We start from the raw sequence: 18,741 nt of genomic DNA, 5'->3' as shown, positions 1-18,741 counted from the left end.
CTTAGTTTTGAGCACTGTATATGGAATGTCACATAGGAATTCTACGAAAAGGGGAAGCTGGGACGGGCATGCTTCTCAGAGCCGTTATTAATAGGACATACACAAAGCACAGGTTATATGTCAAAGGTGCTGTTTGAGTTCATCTCACAATACCTAGTCATTTTCATAAGTTTCTTTGGGTCTACATATGTGCCGAATGTTGGAATTTCGATAAATTTACAGGTGAATGAACTGTTACGTGTATTATTATATCTGTACAAATAAGTTTAGAGCTAATAAATCTTTTTTTTTTACTATAATTTTGCGAATAATCCAGGATTCGGACCTCACATAAATATAAGAGTTTCTGCTCAATAAAAAATCTTATTCGTCTCACCAATAGATGTCACTAGTGAAAATTCTAGTGATTCTTTTCCAATATTTCAAAATTGGATTATATATATAGAACTTTGAAGAATTTGAGTAGTGTGGTTGTCGATCATGGGTAGAATTGATGAATGTTACACGTGTTTAAAGTGATCACTAAAACCAGCCTTTGACTGTCGTAAGCCCCGTAAATGCCCAGACTTCCATATTCTTCTTCATCTTTGTTGAGATGTCAAAAAAATATATGAAAAAAACCTTTGAGTTTGTTTTGTTGTTTCACGAGTAGGTGTCTTTACTTAAGATTAAACATCTATCGTTATAAAAAAAGATGAAAGACCCGGTATTTGGTTGGTTTAAGTGATCACTTTATATACTTGTGAAATGTCAACCATTCTACCAATTATTTAATATCCATATTGTATTAAATTTTGTATGTTGTATATATGCAAAGCCGGTGGATTATTTTCAAGTGCTAGTTGTTATTTAATTGATTTGAAAATATGGCCGATAGTGGCGTCACCAGTTGAAGATTTTGGGAAGCTTAATTGTTAACTACTTCATACCTGTTTTTAATCAGACAAAAAGTTTTTTTTTTTGTTCACGTTGAAATTCAACAATAACACAATTCCATAATTTATGTATAAAAAAATCTCACCAGTGTGTGCGAACTTTGGTTCATATATGCTAGATTGCTCCAATTTATTTATTACAATATTTCATATTGATATCTCAAAAAAGATTAAAAAGTCTTTAGGGATAGATTTATGACTTGTCATGATCTGGCTGGTTTAAGTAATCACTTTTTTTTTAAATCCTGGTACTTTGCGGCATATTTTAAAAACTTTGCAAAATTGATAAAACACAAATTTCTTTTGACAATTTTTTATTGTTACCATTTTGACAAATGCCTCTTTTTTTCAGTATGCTTCCATCCCTAAAGAAGCAAGATATTTATCGAAATTGGTTGGAATAAAGGTACCAAAAATAACAGTTTTAAAAAACAATATTTGTGAATTGTAAATTTTAATATGATCACTTTTTACTGTGTTACATTGACCATTTTACCCAAAATTGATACATTTCAGAAGAGAGATAATTAACAATTTTTTTTTCTTAATAAAATGCTTTTTACAATTGGTTTGAGATTATCTCTCTTCGGAATGGTATTTATCAAAGTGAGGTAAACAGAATAATGCGCATGAAGAATAGACGTACATAATATGTGTGTGAAATGGTGTGGGTACGTATGTTACACTGTACACGTGTGCATGTAAGCTGATGTATTATTCGCAGATGCGCCAACAATGGTAGGGATGTCGCTTCTGTTCCTTTACTACCTATTTCTTATATCATGTAAGTATCTTTGCTCACAGCAGTACAGTGGGCACCATAATATTTGAAACTTTTTTTTTACTCCGTAGGCTCAATCATAATCATAATCATAAACCTTCATATTTACTGCTTTTGACGTTTCATTATGAATTAATATATCATTATCATAATAATAAACTTAATAACTAGTTCATAGATCCAAAACATAGAAACACATCAAACCAAAAAGATAACACATACTTCTTTTGGTCAAGAGAGCTTCGATTATTATACAATAAAATTGTACCATGCAACCTGCTTCCATTATCCATAAAAACTTTTAAAAAGAAACTTTTTATAAAAGAGCTATTTGTTAATTGAAAATGGGAGTGGTTTGATCTGAAAAACATTGTATCATTTAGCTGTATCGTATTTGATAGCATCAATAATTTTTCTTTCATTGTAATTTTATTATTGTACTCTATTATTACACTCAACATATAATTACGAGTATTAAACTCCAGTACCATTTATTACTGTACTCTGCACGCCTCCCGATAGCGTTAATCAAGCTTGTCTCTTTTACAAAGCATTAAGACGACCACTGCTGACAATGCATCGGCAGCTCCCGTCTGGGACTCGCGACTCGGCGAGACTTGGAGGGTGCAAGGGAGCCGGCAGCCGACAGAAAAGCTTAGAGACAGTTCGTTTACTCCATATGCTCCACATAGTGAGCGGATAATGTTTAATAATAATAATTGTAATAATTTTGAAAACACAATTTTTTAATTTTGCCCCAAGGTTGAAGTTGTGTGGGTAATTTTATAATAAAATGCAATATGATTCGTAATCGTGAATCCGTCGTTGGTACATCTTCGTATAATCAATTACAGCAATGATAAATGACATGATTTCTAAGGTACATAAAAAATGGACCTAGGAGTCTCTTGAGATTCTTATGAGTTAATATTTTGGTTTATTATTTTAGTTTTTATATATTTTTAAGAATTTTAGGCGTGAGGTGGCTTGACTTTGTGAGGAATGAAGAGATAAGGCATAAAACGCAAGAAATTTTGGTCACAAATGTCGTCGAGAAAAGGCGATTCAGTTGGCTTGGCCTTATACTCCACATACCTCCCGAGAGCTTTAATCAAGCTTGCATCTTTTATAGGGCAACAGGTTTGCGTCGCCCAGGACGACCACTGCTGACAATTCGTCGGCAGTTCTCGTCAGAACGTGGACGTGGATCTATGCAAAGGAGCTGGCAGCTGACAGAAAAACTTGGAGACAGAGGACTCCGCATGCTCCACATAGGGAGCGGATATGGTTAAAATAATAAAAAAAAATTTAAAGCCTACAAAAATGTTGGTAAAGACTGTATGTTTAGGGAGAAATAAAATAAATCTTGCACGGGATTTCTGGACGACCATTAGTGAGGGGAACTGCGGTACGAGCACGCTGGCGATGGGCGGCACTGTACCTTCGCCGATATACTATCTATGAAAGCACACACATATGTATGCAAAAGGGGAGAACGTGACGTTATTAGATTTTTATTGTTTTTCTAATACGTTCAATGGGCTTTTTGATCCATTTTCGCAAATTGAAATGCGTCAAATAAACAACATGCATGTTCAAAACAAGGTGCTTGTTATTTTTTCCATATGAAATTTTATAACTTCAGCCACGTCATCGCTATTTACAATAATATTTGTTTGTATAAACCGTTTACAGAAAGTCATTTTTTAAATTAATATATAAACATAAAACAACAACAACAAAATCTTTGACTTACTACAAAATATCACAAAATACTCTCCTTTTAAAGATGCGTATTAAAAAAACTAAATAATGATATTTTACTTTTTTAAATATTACATTAAGCCATAATGTATTATGATGAACATATCTATTTTTGATCGATTAGATATTAAGAATGTGGAATAACGTGATGATTTAAACGTGAAAGAAAAATATTTGTTAATAAACACTTTCGATTTTTTGATGTTCTTATTAACAGTTAAAAATAAAAACTAATAAATAATAAAGGAACTGAAAGAGATAGATGAGGTGATAAATTTTTTAACTATACTTAACATTTGATGATTTTTAACATTAAAATTTATGAACTTTATAAATAAGATGAATTTGAGTCAAATTTATTTATTAAATCTGTAAATGTTTAAAAACTATATATTTTTAAATTAGTGTGAAGTCTCAGTTAAATTACTAATGTTAACAGTGCAGTTTACAATACCTAAGTCATCATATTGATATTTAATGACACTTCCCAATTTTTAAATCGTTTTAGAAATCGAATTGAAGTCTTTGCAAATAAAAGTTTAATTCAATCATTAACAATATTTCAAATTGAATATACACTAAGTTAACTTTTGAAAAGAAACAGTCCTGGGTGTATTTCCCTAACTCGATGTTTCGCAAAATTGTAAGTTAAAATGCTTCGTAAACTCTGCGAAAGGTGGTCAGAAGTGCATCTACAGACCGTAGGAAAAGTTCAGGTATTCAGATCTCAGAAAGCACTTCCAACAGTGCAGAAGCTGGAGCATTGTGATGGGACATCGCTTTTACCGCGCTACTTAGGACCAAGAATGCATTTTAATGCATCGAAGGCAATACGCGAGAACTTCCAGAGAAATCTTCAAAGTGTAGTTCTGACTCGATATTGTTATTTTTATGATTGAATCTAACTAAGTTTTGATTGCATAACGTTGTAATGAAGTAACGTGTTTCAATCTTTAAAAATTATAAAAAATTATAAAATTAGCTTTATTCTCTCTTTGATTGTTTGCACCCATTTGTACATGAAAGATTTCACTTAATTGAGCACTAATTGCATCAATGTTAAAATAATAAGATTCAAACGAGTAAATAGTTAAATACAACATTCATTGATTTGTTGCAAAAAAAACGATAATTTTCATATTGAACCAGCAAAAAATTAATGAAAGATTAAACTTTTTGATACATATGGAAATAAAGTTTTCTTAACATTATTAACTTACCCTCACGTCACATCGCCGCAGGGGTAGATAGAGATAATAGAACGTAACACAAAATTGTCTTTGCAAAAAATCTTCGCTTTTCACATTCACGTTTCTCTTACTACATACCTGCCGATTATTCCGACTTCTGACCTGACCACTTTTATGACCTTAGATTTTTTTAATCTTTGCTAATTACACAAAACACTATTTGATAAACTTGGAAATGACAATTTGCACAGCAAATAATTTAATAATAAAATTCATTAAAATATCATTTGTTAATAAAAACAAATTTACGAGTATGTTATTTAATATTCAATTATTAAAAATTTATTTAATAAACATATTTTATAACTTATATTTGAGCACTTACTTTGTGATTTTCCATTTTATAATTAAAATTTAACTTTGTTTTAAAATCACTATAAAATTCACTATACAATCACTAAAAAAATTATTTTGTTTTAAAAATCATTATAGTGATTTTAAAAAAAGTTACATTTTAATTATAAACATATTTAATCATAATTTTTAATTAAATTTATAAACTTGTACTTGAGATTTAAAAAATCTAGTAATATAAAATGATTTATAGAGAGAGATTATTTTTGTTAATACTACCTCAAGAGGGCTTTATATTAATCTCATTATTTCATTTATAATTTTGAAAAACTGCGAGCTGACAATGTTTTTACTGTTTTTAACACGTATTCACAATGGTAAAATACTAGTTTTTTTTCAAAGAAAGTGTAGCTCAGAAATTGCTATTAAAAGGATGAAAAAATACAAAGGATAACAAATAAATTACATAAAAGAATTTTGTACTTTGAGGTGGAAGCATCCGAGTGGATATATTTGCGGATGCACCGGAAGCTACATGTTACTTCATATATACCTAGAACTAGTTACTACCTATGTAACAATGCAACATACACGTAAAGGTCAATCCGGAAAACTTCATTTCGTTTGGTAGACAATCCTTTACGTTTTCCTTGTTTCTCGAAGCACATGCGATAAGCACAATACGAAAAATGTAAGGATTTAGGGATTTGTAATGTGGATTAGATGCATGGAAGGCGTTTTATCCTTTATTCATACGTCTGTATCTAAACATTTAAAATAGACTTATGTTTCTTTGTTGAGAGAGTTTTGCATTACTGTAAATAAACTTTTGTTTAAAATGATTAAATAAACTGACTAAAATGGATAATAAAGATTTTATTTTGGATAAGTTTGACTCAATGATTTTAAAAAGTCTAGCTCTACAAAACTCCTGTTTTTTTCTCATTTTGCTGAAAAATCTAACATACCCATCATGATATACCCATTATAATAACAACAAAAAGATTATGTTTTGGATAAATTTGTAGCAATGATTTAAAAAAGTCGAGCACCACAAAGATCCCGTTTTTTTTTTCATTTTTACTGAAAAATCTAACATACCCATTATGATATACCCATTATAATAACAACAAAGTAGAAAAATAAGATTTTATTTTGGATAAATTTGTGGCAATGATTTAAAAAAGTCGAGCACCACAAAGATCCTGTTTTTTTCTCATTTTACTGAAAAATCTAACATACCCATCATGATTTACCTATAAAACATATACGTATAAACCGATACTATTTTTGAAATATATCCTTCAAATATACACGAAAAATAAAACTGTATTTTTAATATAATATTTATAAACAAAATTTTTGTGCCTATGAAACAAAGCTGCGTAAGGCGTTGCGGACTCCATTCCAGCCAATTGAAAATGCAGACAAGCTTCTGAAAAAGCGGTTTCGCGGGGTATTCTCTTTTTGTAAGCTTATTTTTCTTAGTCAAGCAAAAAGAGATAGATAATGTAGAAATAAATAAAGCCATAAAAAAATTATCTCGGTACGATTGTGTATAAAATTATTGTATGAAAGAGCTTTAACGAATTTATCTGACAAAACGAGGAGGGATGATAATTGAAACCAATCACTCCACTGCATTTAATCTATGTTTTTCTTTGTGTACATTTTAACAGACGAATAATTTTATAATGATCCAAAATAATTACAAAAATATCGTTTTATACGAAATTGGTTATGAATTTCAGGTACCGTCAAATCGCATAGCTATCCGATAATATAACAGAGATATTTGTAAAGTATCACAAATGCGTGTGCCAGTCATAGCTAATGTGTTAAAAAGGACTACCTTCCAGATTCAGATATATGGAGAGTATGAATTACTATGAAATTAAGTTTGCCAAATGGGAAATGGAGATAAGAACGAGAACGAGCAAGAAAAAAATGTGACGAACATATCAATTCAATTCCTGAAAGCTGCTCATATCAGAAGTCAACTTAATTGGAAGGCAAGTATGACTAGATGAATGTTTATGTAGAAGTCAAGGAGCTTAGAAATGTGTATAAGAGACAAAGTTGTAGTTTTCCATTTTCATACTTCTTCAAAATAAAGGCGAGATCGTAGTTATTTCACTTGAAAATTACTTTAACTACTAATATTTGTGCATTGAAAAAAAACATAACACTTTATTTCATTACACACTTTTTAAATTTGTGGTAGGGATCATAGTTATTGCACTTGAAAATTACTATTATTAGTAATATTTGTGCATTGTTTAAAATAAAACACTTGTTTAATACCGCTAATTAAGTTTTATTTTCATATTTTTTTTTTTTTGACATCTCATCAAAGATGAAGAAGAATATGGAAGTCTGGGCATTTACGGGGCTTACGACCGTCATAGGCTGGTTTAAGTGATCACTTTACACACGTGTAACATTCACCAATTCTACCCATTAATGAATGTTACACGTGTGTAAAGTGATCACTTAAACCAGCCTATGACGGTCGTAAGCCCCGTAAATGCCCAGACTTCCATATTCTTCTTCATCTTTGATGAGATGTCAAAAAAATAATATGAAAATAACTCCTGTAATTGGAGATAATCCAGATTTTGTGAACAAGTATTTGGACACACTCAAAATGTTGTAAGTTTTATTTCATTACACACTAATAAAATGTGTGTTATGAAATTAAACTCAATAATAATAATAAAACCCTTATCCGCACCCCAATGGTGCATAGGGCACTGTTTCATATGAACAAAGTGTTATCTTGATCGTTTACACACGAAGGAAAGGTGATCAGCCCTCCGCTTCAGGTACCAGTCCAGGGTAATATTGAATAAATATTACAGTGAAAAAATCACTTATATTTATTTGACCCCCCTGGGAATCGAACCCGGGACCTCCAGAACGGTAACCGAGCGTGCTGACAGAGCGGACAAACTCAATTAGCGGTATTATACTAGAATTTTTTAAATATAAAATATTATATATCATTCCAAAAACCTAATGCCGAATCAATGTATAATATTTTATTTGGGTAAGTACTAACAGACCTTTAAATATTTAAAAACTATTTTCTCAATTATTTTTTCTTTGCGATCTTCTATCCGAATTCAATATCAATGGTATACACATAAACTATTTAAGTATATGAACCGCCATAGGTCTTTTACCCTCTATTAAACCAAAATAAAAGCTGGACTCTGCACATTTTTATTTCTTTTTAATGGTGGAACAGAGCAAACAGACTGTCAGGAGCCCTCCCCAACATCCGATTATCCGTCAGTGCGGTCAATTGGTCTTATGTGTTGCTTTATACTGCATTCAATGCGCTTCCGACAATTTACGGCACGTGGATATTCCTACTCTCTCGCGCACATAGTCTCAGCCGTTTACCGCGAGGGAAAGAGAACTCGACAGAAATAAAGCGATTCTCTTCACTCGACCCGGAACGACTAGAAGAGCTTTGAGAAAAGGATTTTCGGTATATTTGTGAAACCGGTGATGTTATTATTATTTCGAAATACTAAAAGTGAACTTAGATAAAGTTTTCAAAAAAATCTTAAATTTTAAATTAAATTGGATAGTTACATATCGCCCACTCCTTTCAAGAACGTCATAAATCAAAAATCTTGATTTTCCAGGAGAACGTTTTTAAAGTTTAAAAATATAACACAATTTATAAAAATAAATATCAAGCCTCTTATTGAACTTTTTATTGTGCAACAGATCTTTTTATGTAAAACATGAAGGTTTTTTCCCCATTTGAAAAATATTAAGTACTTATATTTAAAAAAATAATCAAACAATACCTTTTCTTCAAAATGCAAAAACAAGATTTTCTGCCTTGTAGCGAGTAAATATTAAGTTAAAACTATGCCGCTTTTGCTGGGATATAGTAAATTTTCTTGGCATTCCGAAAACATGCACAACTGAAAATTGACGATTTTTGATTTATGACGTTCTTGAAAGGAGTGAGCGATATATAACACGATAAATATTAAATTAATATCAAGGCACTCGTAAATAAGCCCACATAAGCTTGTACGAATATGGGTATGCAACCCTAAGTTAGTCATTCCCACTACTATTTGTATTTCAATATCTTAACATAGAGGGACTTACAATTAACAATTTATTTTTATTGCAATTATTTTTTGTATTTTTCTTTTATTGAAATTATAATTTTTTTTATCAAGGTATTTTGAAATATTTCAAACTGAAATATTACAGAATTATATTTTTTGTTTCATGTAACTAAATGAGAATTGGTACTGAGACGGACATTAAACAACAAAACAAATCATTATTGTAATACCTTTCTTCCAATAAAGCTATAAAGTAACTGAAGAATAATAATTTAAGTTGGAGTTCTTTGAATCAACCAGGTCACAAGTTTTTCAACTTTCAAGTTGAATGTTTTTCAAACTTATTTGGATTTCCAATTACATTTTATTGCCGATTTAGCGAACTTCCGCCAACTTCATAACTCCGCAAAGAAATTCCATTTGGATTGTGAGCTTTTTATACTCACCAGAAACCTTGCTTAAAAAATCTGTTTTAATTAATTTATCTTAAAAAAATATTAACCCACCTTTAAAGTAATGTTTTTATTTTACATATGCATAAAACGTGTAATAACAGGTTATGGGTTTATATGAAGAAAATTTTTTTAAATTCGTCAAGTTTGTTTATATCGACTAAAAATGTAACTTGATACTATTTAAATTATCAATGTTCATTAAATTCATAGAAGATGATATCATAATTAAGAAATTTATTGTATTTCTTTTGTAGTGTGGATTTTGCTGAAATGTACTCCGTCAGACGAATGTGTTGAAAATCATTGAAGGAAATAATTACTAACGAAGAAATACGAAAGTAATGTAAGGCTGAACTAGAGATAGTTAAAATGATTAAGAAGAGTTATTTAAGTTGGTTTGAACATGTGGAGCAAATGGATAACGAGAGAACGACTTAGAAAAAATATGCGGCAAATATGAGCGGGATAACAGAAAGAGGACGACCAAAAAAGACTTGACACGATCAGATCAATCAGAATCTCAAATCTGGTGGTATCAAAAGTCTGCGTAATTGGAGGGCATGTATGACTAGATGTATGGATGTGATGGAAGCGAGGATTGTACGTGAGGACAGAAGGGTTTGGCGTTTCATCCTCTCTGCCTACCTCTGTTGGACAACGGTATGAGGGTAGTAGTAGTACTGTAGACTCCATTCATATATGTGGAAGTTCTCGCCAAAACGTTACATTTCTATTATAAATGATTTTAAGTAATCAGGAATTCTTACATGTTACATTATTACGTTTTAGTGCGATTTAATGAGTTTATATTTGTTTAACACAGGGTAGGCCACGTTTTGTCGTAACTTTAATTATGATTTTAATGGAATACAGTAAAAAAAACAGATATTGACTTCAAGTTTTATTTTTGTGCAATTTTTTTTAAATATAAATATATTTTTTTATTTTATTTGTGGGGACCTCTACATATGATAAAATGCCAATAAAATAATATAAAATACTGTTTTTACATGTTAAGCGTTTTAGTATTACTTGTATTTATGTAAGATATTTCCACTTACCAGTTTATCTCCAAGGTTATTGACTTTACAGGGAAGGTAGGCAGGTTGTCCCAGCATCACTGAGATCTCAGACGAGCTTGACACGTCGAATTCCGGCATTGTTGAAGATCCTTTCATCTCCTTTGCTGGAACACTCCATGAATATCCTATAAAGAAATGACGAGTGATGCTATTTTACTTATTTCATACAATAATAGATCATTTCTTTCAGCTTTTGCTTTCTCCTGATATTTTCAAAAGGATGAACATTGGACTGATAAAAAAAAGATAACAAGAATTAGAAAGTAAATAACGAAGAATGACAAAAAGAATTAAGATATAATAAGAGTCTATACCAATTTATTTAAAATACTGTAGAAAGTTTATGACAAAATCAACGGTAGGTATGGGTGTAAAAATGTTCACTTCTTTAAAGACTTATGCATTTTACCTACACATTAAGCATTTTATTACTTTTAAATTAAAATACCAAACTCAACAAACATTTTTTATTAAAATGTATAGATCAATATTCTTACAAGTATGTTAAGAGACGTAAAATACAGGTTCATAAATTAATTTTAGTTAAAGCAAGTTGAGTCATTTTAATCTACCCTTAGTTTTCAATAATATCATTTATTTTATTGATTTTAAGATATGATTAGTAGGTGAACAATTATATTTATTTATCAATAACAAAAAATACCAAATGTAAATTAAGAATATTTCAAGTGTCTGTAAACAAGTATATTAACTCCTTGTGTATGAAAATGAAGTTAATATATGAATGAAATAATATTTATTATTTTTACTAGCTTATGTTATTAATTTTATCGTATGGAAAAAATCGATGATGAATGGTTATTTAATTTCTATAACGAGGCGGAGTATCAAGACGCATTTCTCGAGGACTTGATTTTAAGGCTTAAGTGAAACTCTTTCAGTATACTGAAGATGCAAACACTCCCTACTTCCGGAACAGCCGGTGGACCGGAAGTCGCCCTTCGTCTGTAAATTGCCTGATATCCGGTGGCGGTCTACCTTGAGTGGTGGCAGTCGTAATAAAGCTCTTTCCTGCGGCTGACAACTGTGGGAAATGATCGATTTTAAGGTGGACGCATTTGGGAAATAAAATCGTTTGTTTGATTACTATCAGATCCAATAAATTGTTAATCCATTATTTTGATCGGAGTATATCGGGACTCTTGATCTCTTTCAAAATATCCCGTGATTAATAAAAAAATTGATGTAGGGATGTTTAGTAAAAAAAAGTGTTTTTTTTTAACTAAAAGCACATTTGTAAACAAGTTTCATTACCATTTTTTGCTACTGCATAAATGCATCATTTTTCAAAAAAAGATTTGATACCCAAAATATAAGATCCATATTTTCTTGTGTCAACATCTTTATATTTGTATAACCACGATACTTTGATTTTAAAAAAATGTGACAGAAGTCAGTTTTATAACTAAATAATAAGAATTTTGTTATTGAAAAAATATTTTTAAGAATTTAATAATTCGAACCAGCTAAAACATTTGATTATAAGAAAAAAAAAGATCATTATTTATATGGGTTATTTTAAAATATTTCAAAAAGGGTTTCACTCGTTTATTTTATGTTCATATGTAGATATCACTTCTTACAATTATTTTTATTATATGAGTAAAATAATTTGCGGATAATTTCTTTACAATGTTTACTCCTTTTTACAATAAATGTTTATTTTATATATATATATATATATATATATATATATATATATATATATATATATATATATATATATATATATATATATATATATATATATATATATATATATATATATATATATATATATATATATATATATATATATAAGTGTGTGTGTGTGTTTTGTATGAAATTTGCCATTCATTTATGACTACGAGACCTCTAAAATATTTCCGAGTCTACTACTTTTAAATTTTTTTATTTCAAATATTTACTACATATAACTATACGAAAACCATAGTTTGGTACCTCGCTAAGTCACTAGTACTGCGACCGAACTTTACATACGAGAAATTATACTACCTTATATAACTTGACTTGTCATGATCATATAAATCTGCATTGTCCTATATTACTACTACCAGTGCATTTGCATATTATGCACATCTGCGCAGTAAAACGATCTTGGAAATACTTTATGAAATATTTCAGCACTAAAACTTCTTTCTTGGAAATAATCTTACAAAGTTGTCTTTCAAAATAAAAATATCGTCCATTTCGTACGAACTGTTAAAAACAAGCAGTTTATATCGATCTCTGCACAATATTTGATAGGATAAGTAATAAATGCCAAGATAATAAATTTTCAATTTAGTTTTTATTCAGTTTGACTATGGACTATTAAAATATCGCTGCAATTGCTCACAATTTTGACCTCCTTCGTCATATCTACCACAAAATTTCAATCCTTAATCGTTATATTTTTTTATTTATTGTTTCGGCATTAACAAGTGTTTTCTTTAATCATTGTTATATTTTTAATCGTTAAAATTTGTTTAAAATACATTTTTAATAGCTTCAGAGATGTGTTTAAAACCGTTAAGTGTGTTTTTTTGTTATTATCATTTTGAGGGGAATAAGAATGGCGTTAATTTCAGGACCTAATTTTTTTTGCATTTTATTAATTTAAATAATTTAGTAGTTTTTATTTTAAAACGTAAATGTAAGAAAGAAATATTTAAAAAAATTAACTTAGGTTTTTTTTAAATAAACGTTTTTCTTTATGGTATTAACACCACAGAAATTGCAATTCGATGCCATAATTCATATAAATAATTCAGTGAGATCACACATATTTCTTTCTTAGCACATTATGAGAACTTTTAAGTAAAATATAAGAAATAATTAAATAGTGTGTTAAAACACATGTTAAATGTCCAATTAAAAGAGTTATACGGGTATGCGAAGCGCGCTCGGCATGTGAAATAATGGCGTCGTATTCCAATAAATTATAGGTGGCGACTAAAAACATGCAAAAGGATGAAGTTGAAATTTTACAGGAATTGGGTCCTGAAATTCAAAAACATTGCAAATTAACACGTACAGAAATTGGGACCATAGGATTGTTACTTCAATGAAATAACTAACCGGATAAGATTTAAAAAATATATATTTATTTCAAAACAATAGAATGTGTTGACCAAATTCACCAGAACACTTCAAATTTAATATTTTTAAAGGTTATTTCTACACATTTTTATACCATAAAAAATAAAATAAATTACAAAATGGTATCACTCTTAGAATATATCTCTTGTAAATTACAGAAATGTGTTTAACTAAAATATTATTTTCCTTGTCACCATTCTCACCAAATGATGAATAGAATACTTTTTTTAACTAACTCTATTTTATGTTGCTTATCAATTACATAAAGGCAAGTTCAAAGGCCTTTAGCTAAAAATACCAATTTAGGGTTAAATCGAATAATAAATTAGCTTTAAAATAATATTTTCGATTCCCCTAGGAATTAAGCCCCCAGAACCTCTAGCATAAATAAATATTTATAATATTCTCAATATTATTAATAATTAAAACGTTTACTTTTTTTGTGGTCAGTCATTTTTATAATTTATTTTTTTTAACAAAAATGTTAATAATATTAGTACATATATATAACCACTCACCGTGAGTGGTTTTATACTAACATTATAAACATTTTTGAAAAAAAAAATATACTTTCATATTATTTAAGTTACATAAATATTTAAAATTTCATAACGAATGAAAGTATTCATGTAAACTCTTCTTTATAAAATGTTATTTGAAGGTTAAGATAAGACCCCTTGAATAAAAACAAGCGAATTTCTATTATAATAATATCTACCTTTGTTCTTGAACTAAAAATATTATTTTATAAAGGCGCGTGTTTAATGGTTCTGTTTGGTTGACAAAATGGAAGTCAATTTATGGAGTCGATTCGTTATAAATCACCAGTGACAATGATTTATTCGCATGCCAACCGATTCCAATATATTATTTTTCACACTCTTTTTTGGTCTAGGCGGCTTGAAAAACTCCACTCGAAGCTTGTAACGGAAATATTGATGAAGTCATTTGAAACGAATCCAAACTGTATTCAACGAAACTTTGTATAACTGTCAATGCGTTACAGTGCTGCTTTTATACCCTGCCATTTGATATTATTAAGTATTCGGAAACTTCTATGCGATGCGATATTTATTTGAAAAATCACTTCGGGACGAATAAATAACACCAGGGCGGGAAATATATAAATCGAGGAGATCATAATAAGGTAAATATGATACGTGTACAATTTTTTTCGTAAATATTTTTTTTACAAAGTGACGCTCGATTGAAGATAATCAAAAGCTGGCATCACTTTTTGAAATAAACTATAGATTATCGAACAAAAAATTGAAATAATTTACGATGAATTTTTATTTTGTTCTTTAGAGGTTTATATTATATTTTTAACTTGTTTTACCCAGTCACGCGTTGCTGTAGTTCAATCTGGTTCAATAGAAAATAAATAAAATAGAAAGCAATCGATTCAAATACCTACGTTTGATTTCACAAAGTTTTTGAAACAATGGAAATAAAGAAAATTCACGAAGCAAGCTATTTGCATGAGCAATGTTTAATATTATGGTATAGCTATTGTTTAACAGATGTCACTGCCATTGCGATCAATATTTTTTTTTATTAAACAAGGGTTTATACCTGATATAAACTGTGATTTAAGATTTGAATAACAAGAATAATTTTATTTTTATTAACAAACATGATATAAATACGCGCACATCCAAATGGTTGAAAACTATGGAACTGAAAAAATAGTTTATTTGTTTTAATCATATACTTATGTTTTTTAAACTATATTTTTTTTGAATTTATATTTTGATATTTTTTATACCATTTTTTATAAGATTTTCGTGAGGTACGCGGCAAGTTAAAAAAAAATCTTTTTTATGATTTAAAAAAAATGTAAAAACTGTGCATGCCATTGATGCTATTGGCTATATACTTTTGATGACATTTCAGGTTAAAAATTAAATATGTAGAGAAAAACAACATCAAATTGATTTAAATTTATTTTTAAATTAATTCCAAGAAACACTTAATCTTCACAATGCATTTGAATATGTAACTATAACTCAATAAAACCGATGTATTAAAACTAGTACTACTAGTGCTCAGTAAAAAAGCTTCGTTTTTCTCACCAATAGATGTCTCTAGTGATGTTCTAGTGATTCAAGAACAATGTTTCAAAATTGGTTCATATGTATAGAACTTCCAAGAATTTGAGTAGTGTGGTTGTCAATAACGGGTAGAATTGGTAAATATTACACGTGTGTAAAGTTATCACTTAAACCAGCCTATGACAGTAGTCAGCCCCGTAAAGGCCCAGACTTCCATATTCTTCTTCATCTTTGATGAGATGTCAAAAAGTAACATGAAAATAACACCTGTAATTGGAGATAAACCAGATTTTGTGAACAAGTATTTGAACACACTTAAAATGCTGTAAAACTAGTAACTTAAAAAATATCGACAAAAAAACGCATTTGTTTATTTTAAAGCAATGTTTTTATTTCTCTCGTCCATGACGATCAGAAACCGCGTTATTTAAATAAAACGTATTACTAGGTACATAAATAAATATGACTCAATGAATTCGACCACACGCGTTGAATTTCATTAACTTATTTTATTTTGGCAAAAAACCTCAAATCACTCTTCTTTGAAGACAGATTCGGCGCCACGATAACCCGACCAGAGAGAGAGTACTCGTACTTCAGTCTCAAATTTAAATTTCGTGAATAAAATGTAAATGTACAGTCATTTTCTTATTTTCTTTATGTAATAATAATTGTATAACTAAATTATTTCCAAATGACATTCAGCTTTCTTATTTTTTATTTAAAAAGTAAAAATAATGAGCAATTACAAATATTTTTCATTTTGACTAATAATCTCAATATGGATGAAGAAGGTTTTATGGATCTACCTACAGGGTTAATCCTGGAAAAACCTGGATAAGTGATCACTTTATACCATTTTTACCATGATTGTCAACCACACTACTAAAATTTTTGAAACTCTCACATATATCATAAATCTGATGACGCTTCACGTGTGAATTCACTGGAGCTATCTATGGTTGGTTTGAGAAATCTTTTATTTAGCATACACCATAATATTTAGATTAAAATTTACCTTTCCTATCCTTTAAACCTACTTGCGCGAGTCTTTAAAACTTTGAAGGTATTTTAGTGAGCTATTTAACTCACTCTTTTTTACTTTCTTTTTCTTGACTTTATCTGCGCCAAATGGTGTATAAGGTATTGTATCTTATCAACACAAGTATAATCTTGATAGTCAATGTCGTAAGGGCAAAGTAATCAGTTCTGAGCTTCTTGTACCGGTTCAGAGGGTGATAATAAATAATAAAGTGAATAAAAATCACTTATATTTATTTTAACAACCCCGGGTTTCAAACCCTGGATCTCCAGCACGGAAGTCAAACGCGCTTACAACTACACTACAAGGGTGAATAAACTAATGACTTTAAAACTTACAGTTCACGCCACTAAGGAAAAACTAACTAATATTTAACACTCTCCTTATCATTCATCGTTCACATTATGTGATACAACTTTTATAAACACTTATTTTACTTCCAGTTTTGGACTAATCATTCCATCATCAGGTCGTTAAAATAAAATTATTACAGTTTGATATTTGTGCAAAAATATAATTTTGAAAGAGATAAAGAAGACAAACGAATCACAATGGGAATATTTTTAAAAATAAACTCAAAGTTAAATTTAGTTCGTCATTTATAATTCACGTCGTGAACGATGAATGACAAAAAGATTATATTACCAAACCACAATGGTAACAATGCTTTTAATGTACAAAATATAACTTATATTTTGCTGTTTAGTAAAATATGGTAAGAAAAAGCAACAAACGGCGATACAGATACGAGTATGTATTTCATTATCGTTCAACATCTTCACCCCTCTTGACCCCTGCAGTCACCTTTTTACCTGTATTAGTATCATATGTGTTCGCGTATTGTATTGTGCTGACCTTCCTCCGCTTAGAAAGCGACGTGAACAGCACTCCGCATAATTTAACTGGCGCCGGCAGTGGAAATAACACCGGTGGTCCGATGATAAACAGACATCTTGCCATCACATGTCACCCTGGTAGCGGGACGACAAAAACAGGGCATACCAACACAACGATCTTCAAGATAATTTTGGCAAACTTGACTTATTTTTTTTATATTCATATAATAAATATTTGGATACATATGTTTTTGAAAGACGTTCCACCGTATTCTCAGATTTGAAACAGAAGCATTTAGGTTACCAATAAAGCGATCTTAAAAATAATTTTGGAAAACTTATCATAGGAGGGCTAAGTTTTTATTCTGTATTTTATATTCATATAATTCATAAAAGGATACAAATGTTATTGAAAGCTGCCCTTCCGCATTCCCAGATTTGATGCAGAAGCATCTAGGCTTCCCGACAGACCTTCTTATGCAAAGCATTTTTTTTGTTGTTTTTGTTTTACGAACTTAGTTACGAAATTTGTAGAAAATGTGAATGCATATGTTAGAATACAATTTGAATATATAGAAAGACACAAAAAAATAATTATCACGCTGGTTTTCTACAGGGGTAGGAGTGAATAGAACGACACGGAAATATGTTTTTGCAAACAATCTTCGCCTTTTCCAAATCCATGCATCTCGTCATACAATACCGACGATTATTCCGACTCCTGATCTGCACACATTCAAGGGTTTGAAATACTTGATTATTCCAAGTTTCCCTCGGTCTTTCTTTGCTTCTACTACCAACCACATTTGCATGTACTTATCGCACGACAAATCATTCGACACCAGCCTTAATAATTCATTAAATTATAATAGAAGAAAAATGTACGAAATGGTCGTAAAAATCGGGATTTTAATCCAATGATTCTCACAGATTACATCCCATGTAAAAAGTTCCGTAACAACTCGGCTTAATTTGATTTCCCTTTTAAAAGAATTCGCTTAAGGAGGAAATAAATATTTCAATCACTTGCAAAAATGCTCTTCGCT

General features: G+C 29.9%; 1 protein-coding gene across 2 annotated transcripts in view; it reads right to left on the bottom strand.

The window, feature by feature from the left end:
* The window catches only part of LOC148306141 (uncharacterized), a 136,967-nt gene that overhangs the window by 68,101 nt on the left and 50,125 nt on the right, over positions 1 to 18,741 (bottom strand). For both annotated transcript variants that reach the window (XM_088265556.1, XM_088265557.1), the window contains exon 3: positions 10,641 to 10,786. In XM_088265556.1, coding sequence (XP_088121682.1) covers positions 10,641 to 10,786 — 146 coding nt within the window. The remainder of the gene's footprint in view (positions 1 to 10,640; positions 10,787 to 18,741) is intronic.

This window comes from Brachycentrus maculatus, unplaced genomic scaffold (genome assembly GCF_059751285.1).
Source record: "Brachycentrus maculatus isolate JH-2025_06_01 unplaced genomic scaffold, ASM5975128v1 h1tg000250l, whole genome shotgun sequence".
In the NCBI taxonomy this organism is placed as follows: Eukaryota; Metazoa; Arthropoda; class Insecta; order Trichoptera; family Brachycentridae; genus Brachycentrus; species Brachycentrus maculatus.
This window is presented reverse-complemented; position numbering and strand designations above follow the sequence as displayed.